We start from the raw sequence: 13,842 nt of genomic DNA, 5'->3' as shown, positions 1-13,842 counted from the left end.
CCGGTGTATTTGTTTGATGGAGTTGATGAAGAAAGAATCGTGTGGCACAGTGTGTTATTTTCATCTTTTGAATATTTTAACGCCAAATCAAGATTTCTTGCTAGACCGTTAGATAGGAAATGGATTCGTTAAGTGACGTCAAGGAGAATCTCGATCAATCGATTCGACTGTTAAGTCAACAGAACAGTCAACGGAGAACATTTTTGAGATTAAGCGGCCAGCGGAGCACTACTCCGAAGAGGATATCATTACAGGCAACCGGTCAGTCGCGGAAGGATGCTGATGATAGTAGACAGATGCTCGGCGACGTGCACAGCTCGGGGTTGGTCGACAAGACCTCGGAAACTAGACTAACCAAGCTCTACAATGTGGAGCTTGATACTTCGCTAACCCTCGCGCCTCACGAAATCCGCGATATAATGATGCGCTCGGAGAGGAATGATATTACCATTAAGGAGATGATGGAGGACAGCACAGCGACCGGAGCGATTCTAAAGGCGAATGAACCGTGGCGGGAGGCCAAATTCAAGCTCTACTATGACTTCCTGCAGAGTGTGCAAACGCACTTCTCGAAGGCGCAGATCTTTGATATCATCGCGGATTTCATACAAAACTGTACTGATACGTTGGACATAATGAGAGGTATTGAAAATACTGGAAACAGCTTCGTTCTGTATTAAAATCAAAATAGCTTTAATAATTTTAAGAATAAATAAAATACAAAATATCTATAAAAGCCTCTGCAATTGATACATAAATATATTTATAAGACAATAAGATAATTTGCAAACAATTTTTGAATGTACTTATCAAATGAAGTTAACTACTAACATTTTGACTCATCTTCAAATACAACAGATATTATACTGTATGCCAATTGCAATGGCCAACACTAAGGCTTTCAAAAAAATGTTTTAATACTTCTTGATATATGCATTATTTTACAATGAAAAAATATTTTTTATATTTAGAAACATATTTCAAAATATACCACAAATTTCAAAAAGTTTCATTAATTAGTTCTTTTAAAAAAATTCTCAATTATTTTATTAATGTGTTACATAAGATTCTCCTCTTAACTCAGCTAAAGTACTGGGTTACATACCTAGTTTTGTCATAAATTCTGTCAGTAGTTTAAACGGATAGAATAAAAAAAAATAACAACAGATAGATCTAAAATTACACATATATTCTGAAAGTAGAGAAAAAGAAGCTACAAAAACCATCTAATTTTTAGAATTTTTAAAATTCTCATCTTTGTTTCAATCAAAATATGATCCTTGATAAGCCTCTTAGTTCACACTTTGTTTGATAGTCAGCCTTGGACCTTCTAGCAGGACTCAGCCTCCGCACACAAGGCGAAAACAACGCAAGCATGGTTGTAGAACAATGTGCTAAGCTTCATCAAAGCTTCTGATTGGCTGTTCAGGAGTCCAGGAGACCTTAATTCGGAAGATATATATTATAAAATGTGAAACATTTTGGAAGAGATAGCTTGCAAGAAGCCTCACCGTAACTTGAAGTCGCTCAAGTATTCCATTATGTTAGCAGATGAGAAGATTTTTCTGGAGATCGTGCATAAATCGATCGATGAGTCCATGTTTATGTAAATGTATATGGACAAAGATAGGCATTTTGAATAAAAAATAGATGGTTTTAACCTTTTCCTGTACTTTCAAAATATATATATAATTTTAAGGTCTATTGTTGTTTTTCTGTTTTTTATCCATTTAAACTGATAGAATTTATGGCAAGACTAAGTATACCTGGATATTAGCATCCCTATATAATAGCACTAAACATTTACCTACAAGTAAGGATGGAATAGTTTAGAATAGAGGATAAAAAAAGTTTTATATTCCTATATATTAAGTCTCTACCAATCTAGTTAATTCCGAAGGTTAAATGAGAATTTTTCACGGTTCTTTTTTATTTATTAAATTGTTGAATTCAATATAAAATATGTAACAAAAATATGTAACTAGGAAAATTTTTATGTAACGAACCGATGAAAGCTCTGTGTCAAAACATATATATGAATTTTTATTCTTATAATTAAATTTTATATTAAATGATTTTTTGAACATCCTATCACGATTTGATTATTAGTCGTTTGTCGAAAGATATTATTTTTGCTGTACATATTCGAGCATTTTATTTTGTTAAAAAATTAAAAAATATGTTTTTTAAAAATATATAAATCGACATAATATTTTTATGTATTTTTTTCAAAGTATATTCGATTACGTTTGAAATCCCGTTAGAAAAATATGTTTTTTAAAAATAATCAACATAATATTTTTATGTATTTTTTTCAAAGTATATTCGATTACGTTTGAAATCCCGTTAGAAAAATCTCTCCAACAGTTTTCCTTCGAAACTATGAATTTTCAAAAACTTGTTTTTTACAAATTAAAACATTTTCTTTTCTTTTTTCCCCTAAATATTTCGAATATTTTTAATTTCTCAATTTTCATACTTATTCATTCTTCTTTAACATACCGATTGAAAAAAAAATTTGTTCAAATTCTGTGCATTATATGTAAAAATATATTATATCTAATAATATACGCGATTGAAAACACGCTCTAAAATTTCAAATCAAATATAGTGCTAGTTGAGAGTTAAAAAGGAAAACACAATAAAATTTATGATATTGTTATTAATTTGATTGCATACTGAATTCCGCGCTTGTCTCTCAATAATCTATTTTCTACATTGTTTTTATTTAATCATTTAATAGCAGACGTCAGTGTATTAAGTTTTAAGCAAAACATTATTGTCTGTCCCAAGGTATGCAATCGAAAGTTGAGAATACAGAAATCGCAGAAGAAGAAATTTCTTTGGAAAGTGAGAGGAACACATGGAGACTGATATATTGTCTCTATCAGAATCGTATAAGTAGCGCTGGCTTGTCTACACAAATGGAACATGATGGACCAACAAACAATAATTATATCTCTGAGAAAGATGTTATAGAAAATTTGTACAAGTCTGAGAGTTACATCAGAGAATATCAATTGATTATTGATTGGTTAGAAAAAAATGCTCTGGATCAAGCAGATAAATGTCCGTCCATAGAGCTCTTTACTGATAAAACAGTAGCTTGGGAAAATACGATTCATCAGTTGCACAATCAAAATTTGGGAATTGCATTCAGCTCATCCAGACCACTAGTATCGTCTTTAGATCCTGATGCACCGATACGAGAGGGTAGACCATTACATGATTTGGACAGAGAAGATGATGCCAGGCTTGAAAAACGAATGTTTATAGAGGTATATATAGAGACTACATATTCAACTGAAATTATTTGTAATTATCAAGATTATTATTTTTAAATACATTTTAACATCTTTATTTTGCTTATTTTTTTAGCAATTGATCTTATACGCGTTTAATTATTATAATTAATCCTTTCCCCTCAGTACCCACATCTCAAAAAAGTTCCTATCTACCCATATCCGGGTATTTGTAACCCAGCATTTTCTTTTGCTTGTATCTCAGATTGTAGTGCATCGATTTCAACTAATTTTTTTTTAATCTATCGTTTGAAGACTGAGAAGAAAAAAATGTTTGAATTAGAAAGTCTAGAATGTCACACAAAGAATAGCACAAAAAAATATTTTGCAATAAGTGAAATGGGATCGAAAAAAAAACATTTGAACTATGAAAAGCGAAGGGGGGTGGGGGGAGAGTTACGCTAACTCTTTGTGGGTACTAAGAGTCAAAATAATCATATTTTTAATAATTACAATTTGAATAATAAATCTTTTCATATAATGTTATAAAAATAATTAAAAGGATGAAAAAAAAATGTAATTACATTTAAGACAATGTGTATTATAGGTACGTTGTGGACGTCTTCAGAAAGCACAAACATTAGCCATGCATTGTGGTCAACCTTGGAGAGCCGCATCTTTATTAGGATGGATTCCTAATCATGATCCGAACTATAGTAATCCATTGACAGACACTAAATTACCAATCGAAGGGAATCCTAATAGAAGTCTTTGGAAAATATGTGCTTGGGAATTGTCGCAAGATAAACGCATAGGTAATTATTTATTTAATATTACCAAAATATATTATCGAAAAAAGATTAGAATACTTTATTAGAATAATTTTCAAATACTTTAAAATGCCGAAATTTTATATCAATTAATTTTATCGATTAAATTCTCAACTGTTTATTTGTAACTAAATATATAAAAGATAAATGTTTTTATGTATACATATTTTACAATTTTATTGCAGGTATATTTTATCGTGCCATATATGCAAGTCTTTGTGGTAATGTCCAACTATTACTTCAAATAGCATCCTCTTGGCAAGATGCATTGTGGGCTTACGTGAAGAGCCTTCTAGATATCAAAGTCGAATCAGCATTAAGATTAATGATGGTAAAAATTTATACAATTATGCCGGAAGAATATTGGAAAAATGAAATCTCGTTGGAAGACGCATTCAAAGAGCTGCACGCGTCGAAAAATCCAATAATACGTGCTCAATCTAACAAACCTGATCATTTAATTCAAAAATATATAATACTAGACCAAATACCAAAATTAATGGAAGAGATTGAAAGTATGATAGACGTCGGCACCTGTGATTCGCAATTCCTTAGATTTCTGGCTCATCTAATATTATTCTTCAGACAAATCGGGAAAAGTACAAAGGATAAAGTAGAAGACAAAGTTTTGCTGGCGTATGTTCGCGTTCTCATTGAAATGAGTGATCCGACTTTAATTGCGTTCTACACAGCTACATTACCACAAGAGGATCAAATAATCAATTATGCCTCTTATTTAGAAAGTGTTAAAGAGCATGAAGAGCGCAAGAAATGTTTGCATGCAGCGGAAGACGCGAACTTGAATGTAGAAGCAATTACAAAATTGGTGGTGGAAAACATACGTAAGAAAGACATAGAATCCGATCCAGCAGACTTAAAGGGAACTATCACTGAAGCGGACATGGAAAAAATTAATGGTCTGGATTGGTTGATTTTCTATCAAAGTCAGAGAGAAGAAGCTTTACGACAAACAAACGCGCTCATTAGATACTTTTTGACTAACGAAAAAATCGATGCGGCTCGAAAAGCATTTAACAAGGTAAATATTAAAGATAATTATAATTATTATATGAATTTTAATAGCAGTTTATAATTCTATAATAAATTGTTTTTATTAGTATATAATTGAATAATTATTTTTGTATGTTGTATAGATTCCATCAGATTCAATTGAATCGGTTATGAGCGAATATCCAACTATAGACTGCACGCTCAATCTTACGATAACTAATAACTTATCGAAGAAAGCTGCTGCGGCAATAAGGGAATATCTTTGTTATAAAACATATCTTGACGCCCAGGAAGGTTTTGGCGAATGGTTTTCTCATTATCATCACGGTAAACCCACGTCACCAGAAGAATTGCCCACATATGCTACGTTTACTGAAAAGGTTGCGTACGATCACAGAAAGACGCAGTACAATTTAGAACTCGAAAGATGGAAATCTACTATGCAGCATCATACGAAGGTATGCGAAAAATGTGATTGCATACAAAATGCATTAATGTAAGCACAATCGAATGTGAATATATGAATGTTCGTTTCTTTTTGTTTCAGGCTGTGAAACAATTATTATTTAATGTTTTATTATTTCCCGACGGTGGTTGGCTCGTCGATTCGAAGAATAATAACGACGAATCGTGTACGCCTGAAGATGAACTTAGAGAACACCAGTTGAAAAAATTGCGTGAGCTTTGTATTCCTAAAGTCACACTTTTGCTACATTCGGTTATGTCGGAAATGAATGAGCACGACGGCTCTATTCAATTGGCTGACGTACTTGCTTCCGAGCAATATCAGCTATACAAAGTACGTATAAATAATAAAATAACTATTGTAACATATTTAGATGTTAATTTTATAGAAATATGTATATTTATATGTCGTTGTTCTTGTATAGGTATTTTCAAAAGGAAAGTTACGCGAGGTATTTAAAAAGATCTGTGAATCTTCTCTTATTTTAATGGATCAAAAGAAAGACCCTTGGGGATATCCGAAATGAAGTTTAAATATATAATACTATATAAATCTCTCTTTGTACAGCAACACATGTTATTTATATTAGCTAGATATTCATTGGTCCTGTTTAGCCATCGCATTAAATGTATAATCTTAATGATACTTTTTCTCCTTTTTTTCTTTTTTATAAAACCAGTTTATTGTCAACCACAAGAAGTGAATATAAAATTTGATACAATGTTCAATAATTCGTAATCATAATATATCATATACCTTGTGATTACTTAGATATGCTCCTTTTACCCAATTATTAATAAATGTAGCGCTATCAAAGCCATTAAGATTAATGCGTGAAACGTGCAATGAAACTCATAGTCCGTAAAAAAGTAGAACATCCTGAGATATATTTCGCAGCGACACTTAGAACTTGGTTTTACAGTTGAGACACTTTAATCATATATCTTGATCAAATCGCTTAACATAAATTCGCGCATGACAACGACGAATACATACGTTCCATATGGAAGAATATGTTCCATATGCAAGAATAAGAACGCCTGAAATGAAACGATGTTGCATCTCATTGAAATACGAACAAATGCCATTACATTTAAAGAACAATAGTGATATGATTCATTGCGTATTCTATTCTATTGTCAAAGAGACCGATATTTTTCTGTCGAGAAACAGGTAGCAGTCTTCTTTTCATCAAAATTTCCCTTCTTATATATGGCTTTGATTTTGAAGATCGGATGCTTTCTAAGTAACGCTACAGGTTAACTGAAAAAGAGATATTTATACGATACATTACATATAGACTATATAAAGAAAATTAACATTTTCGACAAAGTCTCCTATCTATTAAACAATCGAGATTTTAATGACGCTTGCGCGCTTCGTGATCGACGTTGACCGACTTTTTTTTTCTTTTATCTTACGCGAGATATGTCAAATTACGATTTAAATATTGTAGTAAGGATTGACTTCTTATTACGTGTTTTATGCGACAATTAAACCATGAGCATTAATATATCTTAATAATCTCTAGGCAAACTTTGGAATGAATAAAGCTAGAGATATTTAGAATAATTTTCTGATCTAATGCGTATATGAAAAAACCATCATGAATTTTCATTTTAAATATGTGAGATGGAGACTTGAAGACACGAAAAATATTGAGATCTTGACCGCGCCGAAAGATAACAAAATCTCAGAAGACTTTAAAACGCTACTTCAAAACACTTTTGAACATCTGAAGAGGTTTTTTTGGACACTTTTAGACATTTTTCAGTCATTGCGTTATTCGCGCAATTCATTTAAATTAATTCAATACTTGATAATGCACTTGCTAGATTGAGCGCGAAAAGATCATTATTTCTTATCTTTCAGCACGGCGTTATGTAATGTAACAACCTCACAGTGAAAAGAGTATATCGTGTTAGAATTCTTCGGCATTCTTGCACATATTTTTACCGGATTTGAACTCGTACAGTTCGTGCATTTGCTTGAAATAGGAGATAAATGAACGTTTTAGATAAAGTGTCCACAATAACAAGTAGACGATTAGTGGAGTTAGTTGTTAGTTAAGTAGTTAGTTAAGCTAACATGTAAATGCTGAAGAGAAACGAAAGGGTTGACAATTTCAATGTTCCTCGGATACAATTCGACACGTGCGCGCTAGTCTTGCAAGACGATTTTGTTCGACAGCTAATATTTTCACTCTCTATGTAAGACATTTTAGCTTTGTAGTACGGAACGAACGCGCTTTTCATATGCGGAACGATGGATCTAAAAAAATACTTAAAGGTAAGTATCCTGCCTACGAAATTTTTTCAATGAGATCACCAATTTTTGTAAAAATTTTCCAATTCTTTTTTTTAGGGATCAAGTACATCAACATCAATTAGCATTTATCAAACCTTTCTCCACTTTTTTTTTAAATTTATATAATTTTTTTTAATTTTACTTGAAATTCTTCATATAAAATTTTTCAGAATTTTTCTAATAATTTTTTATACATTTTAAAAATATAATTTCTCATAATATTTCGATATTTGTTTCAGAATTTTTTGAAATTTCTGTATAACTTAATAATTTAAAAAAAAAGCCTTGCATTAATCATAGAAAATATTTTGGTCAAATTGGTTGAAATTACGATATTTTGTAAATTACGAGATATGAAAAATTTTCTTAGGAAAAACCATAAAAAAATGAATAGATGTTACTGTGGCATCATTTGAAAATTGTTATTTTACGTCCAATTGGATTGAAAAATATCTTTATTTATTAAATTATTTATTTTTTTGCAATTGTATCTTAATATCTTTATGCATAAATAATGAAATAAATCGATTAATATAAAAAAATACATAGTCTACATATTGCAAATTCATTTTCAATTTTTTACAAATTGAAAACATTCTTTTATTCTATAATTTCCGAAGAAAATTTATAAAATCTAAAGAAAAGTTTAAGCTATTTTTTTCAAAAACCTTTATAAATTTAAAATATAAAAATATAAATATTAATAACATAAATATTCTTAAAAATATTATAATGTTAAATTTTATGAAAATTTTGTTCAGAATACTTTTTATTTATTAGTGCTAAAACATCAATATTCAAAGATATCAAAGAAAGAATAGAAGATATAACATGGCTTAATTTGTATAATTGATAACGTAAAAGAATAATAAATAAGACAGTTGACATGCAATTTTCTCTCCTAAATTGTATATCTAATCTCATTAAGATTTGTTTTTTAAATTGTTTTTAAATTTTAAAATTGTATGACTAAACAAATCTCTGATTTATTAAAGATTAGGAAAGCAATTCGATGAAGCTTTATAAATTTCTTTTTATTTTTCTGTTTCATCATTGAACTAATTAACTCATATCTTTTTGAAGAAATAGATTTTTTTTCTATATATAATATAGAAGAAATAATGTATAATATAGAATGTATAATATAATGTAGAAGGAAGATATAACTAACGTTGATATTGTTGCAACTATCCCTGAATTGCGACATCACCACAAAAAAGACTTTTGTGGAACGCAATACTTGCACAAGTGTTACGTACGGTATGATTCGACTATCGTTCCGTACATATTAACAAGCTTTGTCCTTTGCTTAATATAAACTTTAAAATAATTTTTATCTCGAACTCTTATAGCTATTTATTCCTCTTACCGAGAAGTTACAAGACCATTCATACTTAAGCGATCGTTTTTACAATATATTGTTTGAAATATTAGTTTGAAATATTAGTCTGCGCGTATAAAAACTAGTTGTACAGTTTTGAAATGTATAAAATAATTTCACAAAAAAGGGAAATAAAAAGAAAGAAGCTTTTGCAATATCTTGTTATTTTTGCATACATTAAACGCTAAAGTAATGATGTAGAATAAATGACAATGAAAATGCAAAGTGATAAGCGTCGTTCGAACTTTACAGTTTACATTTATCGCAGAATTTCTCTTTTAAAATTTGCGATAAAAATGTATGTAACATATAGAGATATGAGATTTTGCAAAAATTTCTTGAAAATTGCTAATCGGAATATATCAATGCCTTTAATAAGTTAAGTTATAAAATAATTACACAGCATTTTTAGAGTAAAATTTCATTGTTCATAATGTGTCCATGCGTAAATACAGACTTCGAAAAACATGAAATTTAAAAAGGCATTGTAATTAAAATGTAATGAAAGATGCGCTAAGACATTATTTCAAAACTCTTTTGTAAAATCTATCGTTCGTGATTATATAGTTTTTGTTGGAATTCGCTGCTTATGAAAAATTGCCTAAATTGCATTCGGACATGATAATATAATAAGAGTTTCATTTTTATCTCATCGCATCTCTATCATTCCACGTGATAGTACTTACATAGTAACTGCATGGATGGAAGCTTATAAGTAGATCGTTTTAGTAATATTAATTCAAAGATAGATCTAAAGTTGTAAATATATTACATGCTAAGTACCACTAACAATTCGAAATCACGTTTAAAACTGTACAACATTGACGATAATCATTCACATGCTATACCGAATGACTAATATTTTGAATTTAGTCTCCGGAGATGCTTCCACAAACATGTTTCATTTATTCTCTTTTTATATATTAATGAATATAGTAATATAGCCAAAAAGTTCTCTTAGCAGTTATTATTTGTTTCTTATGAACTAACAACTTGGGTCATTATCGGGCTGCTTCTAGAAAAATAGAAATACTTATCAATCTTTAGTATAATTAAAGAAGTAAAATATAAAATAATTAAACGCGAGCAAAAATTAAGCTTGGCTTTCTGAAATGCATAGAAATTATTAATTATAACAAGAGATATATCAATATTTCTTTTTTCATTTCAAGTAATTCTGCAAAATTAAACAATTTAGATAAATAACTAAATGAATTTAGAAAAAGATGTATTGACAAATGTCAGAGAAGATAATCAATTATATTTGTATGATTTGAACTAAGGCAAATTCATTGGACATTTTTATTTAATTTTGTTACTTATGAAAATATTATAATGAAATTATTATAACTAATGAAAATATTATAATGAAATTTTATTTGTACTCACACTACGAACGATATTTATCTATACGTTATTGTCTATTATATTATCTGTACATGTATATCATGCGAATGGAACACTTTACCTATGCGACTTATGACTTATGTTTTATTGCAGAATAATACACGGCTTATAATTTGTTTCGTACATATATATGGGCGAATGATTGATTCGTACACATGCAATTTGTTATTGTAAATTGGCGAGTAATTTGATTATTGAAGAAAAGAAAAATTGCTTTTTCCGGGAGCAGCCCGCTTCTATTGTAGATCCTGCAAGTTGATTATCTATTATTGTCATTTCCGAGTATAGGAGTTTCATCCGCTTATAAACTAGAATCTGTTACTTTCAAATTTCCTTAGAAAAAGAAGAAATAAACGGATGAAAAATATAGCGAGACATAGCTGTCTCGAGCAAAGATCTCGTTATTGATTGGGATTACAAGTATTGTCATATCGAAAATTCAGCGACACAAACATCGATTAAACGGTTCTTATTTATTTACTTATATGGTAATTAGTACGAGTCTCTATTTACCTTCTCTTTTTTTTAACTCTTCGCCCTTTGTAAAGCTAGATAATGTAAGTTTCAGAGAATTCTGTTCGGTATATGTATGATATACTTGTGTATGTGTATATACGTATGTAATGAAATACAGACTGGTCTTCGTGCGATAAGCGGTTGAATCGTAAAGAATTTTACTGCTGCAAATTTCGTGGACACTCCGATACTTAAGAGTTTGGACACACATTTAAAACTTGACATTACAAGAAGGACATTATATTAAATTCACTACCCTAAGTGATTATGTATTCTGCTGATTTCTCTTGGTTGCACGTCTTATCATATCCCTTGTACGTTTTGCAAGTACAGTGAGTTACATCTATGAAATGTCTGCCATAGGCCATCTTTTGATATTTCTTTTACAATTTTATGTTTCCTTTTTTTATTATACTTGCGAAATTTGTCCTTGCTACACGCGCAAAATACAGCATTGCTTAACAACTACAATTATGTCGGCACACATATAAAATATTATAAACATAATTAAAATTGCATTGAATATTTGAAGAAATAGTTTTTGAAATAGTTCCCTTCTATGATATTTTTTTTCTATAAAATATATAACCTTTACTCATGCGACACGCTTCACGCACAAGAGACCAGTTCCAAAATACTAGACGGTGTCCTTCTGTCAAGTGGATTCTAATCCTTGTAATTAAAGACATTTATTATTATCTGTACCCAAGGCACATTTACTTTCATTCCGTTTTAGGAAGGTCCACTCTATAGTATATACATATTATAGCATTGTTACACGTATAGGGGATAGTTCGTAACTTGCACATCACCCTTAAATATTACTTTTTCTTTACTTTCTTGTACATAATTCACATTTCGTTTTAATTCAATCTCTTTTCTTTCTCTTTTTCTCTTGATTGACTACTCTACGTATTATTGTCAAGTCGACAGCATTTATAAATGTATTTCTTACGTATTATCGTTGATTTAAAATTATATTAAGATCAACTATAGTTTTGTGCAAAATGTACATTGTACATGCTGATACATCTCTATTTCTCAGCAATCAAATTTATATCTATATATAATTACGTGTTAATCATCTCATCCCCAAATATCATTTTGACATATCCTTCCCCTAAACGATCATTCGTTACTGTCAAAATTTCAATAATTATTCAGTTCTTATTACAATTATTGTCAAAATTTTATTGATTATTCAGTTTTGATCACGATTATTGTCAAATTTCATTGATTATTCAGTTTTGATCACGATTATTGTCAGAATACCCCATTTCGATCGTTATTATTGTCAATTCAGCTTTATATGTCAAAGAGAGTATGGAAATTTTGCATCCATGTTCATACATGTATATGTGTATGCGTGTACCTGTGTCTATATGTATATGTATGTATATATATATTATATATAATATATATATATATATCTCATATGTATATAATATGAAATATTGAATCTGGTAGGTCTTAAAAATATTTTGCTAATCTTTTACCTTAGAATAGATCTTACATACTAAATACTTTCGTACAACCTTGTATGTGTTTTGTCGATTTAACAATCGTACATTGTTGTATAGCTTTCGTAATTTTAAATCGATCAGTTTTCGTCGTCATCTTTGTCTTCTATTATTTGTTCCGCATGAAAGAAGGAAACACAATGATTCATCTTGAGAATAAAAGAAGTGCGATAATGGCCACAAACGTCGTAAATGTAGGCAGAACTTGACTGATGCCGTTAATGTTTCTCTGCGATCCCGGATCGACAACATGAATCTTCCAGCCCAGATGTTTGTGCGTGAAACACTGAAGAAAAAAATTGTAATAAAAAGTTTGATATTTGAAATTTCTCAGAAAATCTAATAAATTTTAATTTTAGATTGTTTACTAAAATAATTTATATCTTCGCAAGTAGTTATTCAATTTTTGGCTTTTCCCTAATAAGTTATACCTGATAATAGACTAAGTCTGGCGTATCCTCTTTCACAGTCCATACGAGCTCGGCAGGTTCGCCCATGTCGCATTTAAGTTCGAGCGTTTCGAAGAAACTCTTGAATGTCTTGTAATCATCCGCGTTATTCACTATGAGACGAGTCCATTCGCAATAACGGCCGGCTGCAGTTGCGCGGGGATATCCATTGGAATCGTACTCTGCGCCAGCAAATATCGTTTCCTCCGTTTGTTTCTCTACATTTTGTCCGAGACCACCCTCCGAACTATCAGTTATATAGAATGGGTGATACCTATATCAAAGGCATATGAATATTTTATAATAATGTACTTTACAACGTCTTATTGGGAATATTATGTAGCGATCCTGATTCAATTTTGTCCTGTATGTACGCACTTTGAAGGGTACGTATTATATCATAAATGAGAATACGACTCACTTAGCGGGATTGGCAGGATCGTCTCCACCCTCCACGATGAAAGTATAAGTTTTTCCTCGCTCAACGGTGAGCTCTGGGATCAGTAAATCATTGATGTACCATGCGATGCCCCAAGAAGGTGTTCCTATAAATTACAATAAGAATCACTGATCGATCTCGATCTTAAATTATTTCTATCATTTTAAAGTTAAAAAAAACACAAAGTTCAAGATTATCATTCAAGATTATCATAGTACTAATATCATTTGACATTATTGTTTTGTAATGGTAGAATAAAAAAATTTATCATATG

General features: G+C 30.3%; 2 protein-coding genes across 3 annotated transcripts in view; one reads left to right on the top strand and one right to left on the bottom strand.

Moving 5' to 3' along the window:
- Window positions 1–13,842, top strand: part of LOC108691103 (nuclear pore complex protein Nup107) — a 17,097-nt gene continuing 3,255 nt past the window's right edge. The window contains exons 1-7 of one of the 2 annotated variants that reach the window (XR_001931915.1): window positions 1–642; window positions 2,794–3,278; window positions 3,850–4,057; window positions 4,258–5,111; window positions 5,227–5,541; window positions 5,631–5,882; window positions 5,974–7,838. Coding sequence is in view for 1 of the 2 variants with exons in the window: in XM_018198742.1 (XP_018054231.1) it covers window positions 120–642; window positions 2,794–3,278; window positions 3,850–4,057; window positions 4,258–5,111; window positions 5,227–5,541; window positions 5,631–5,882; window positions 5,974–6,075 (2,739 nt within the window). In the remaining variant the exon portion in view is untranslated. Of the gene's footprint in view, window positions 643–2,793; window positions 3,279–3,849; window positions 4,058–4,257; window positions 5,112–5,226; window positions 5,542–5,630; window positions 5,883–5,973; window positions 7,926–13,842 lie in introns of those variants that run through there. The other variant, XM_018198742.1, reaches the window with a different exon arrangement.
- The window catches only part of LOC108691104 (protein Skeletor, isoforms B/C), a 69,335-nt gene continuing 68,240 nt past the window's right edge, over window positions 12,748–13,842 (bottom strand). Inside the window, exons 9-11 of the mRNA XM_018198743.1 lie at window positions 13,551–13,674; window positions 13,112–13,403; window positions 12,748–12,966 (exon numbers count right to left, since the gene is read on the bottom strand). Coding sequence (XP_018054232.1) covers window positions 12,826–12,966; window positions 13,112–13,403; window positions 13,551–13,674 — 557 coding nt within the window. The 3' untranslated portion in view covers window positions 12,748–12,825. The remainder of the gene's footprint in view (window positions 12,967–13,111; window positions 13,404–13,550; window positions 13,675–13,842) is intronic.

This window comes from Atta colombica, unplaced genomic scaffold (genome assembly GCF_001594045.1).
Source record: "Atta colombica isolate Treedump-2 unplaced genomic scaffold, Acol1.0 scaffold39, whole genome shotgun sequence".
In the NCBI taxonomy this organism is placed as follows: domain Eukaryota; kingdom Metazoa; phylum Arthropoda; class Insecta; order Hymenoptera; family Formicidae; genus Atta; species Atta colombica.
The sequence above is the reverse complement of the archived record's forward strand: the minus strand, read 5'-3'. Positions and strand labels throughout refer to the sequence as shown.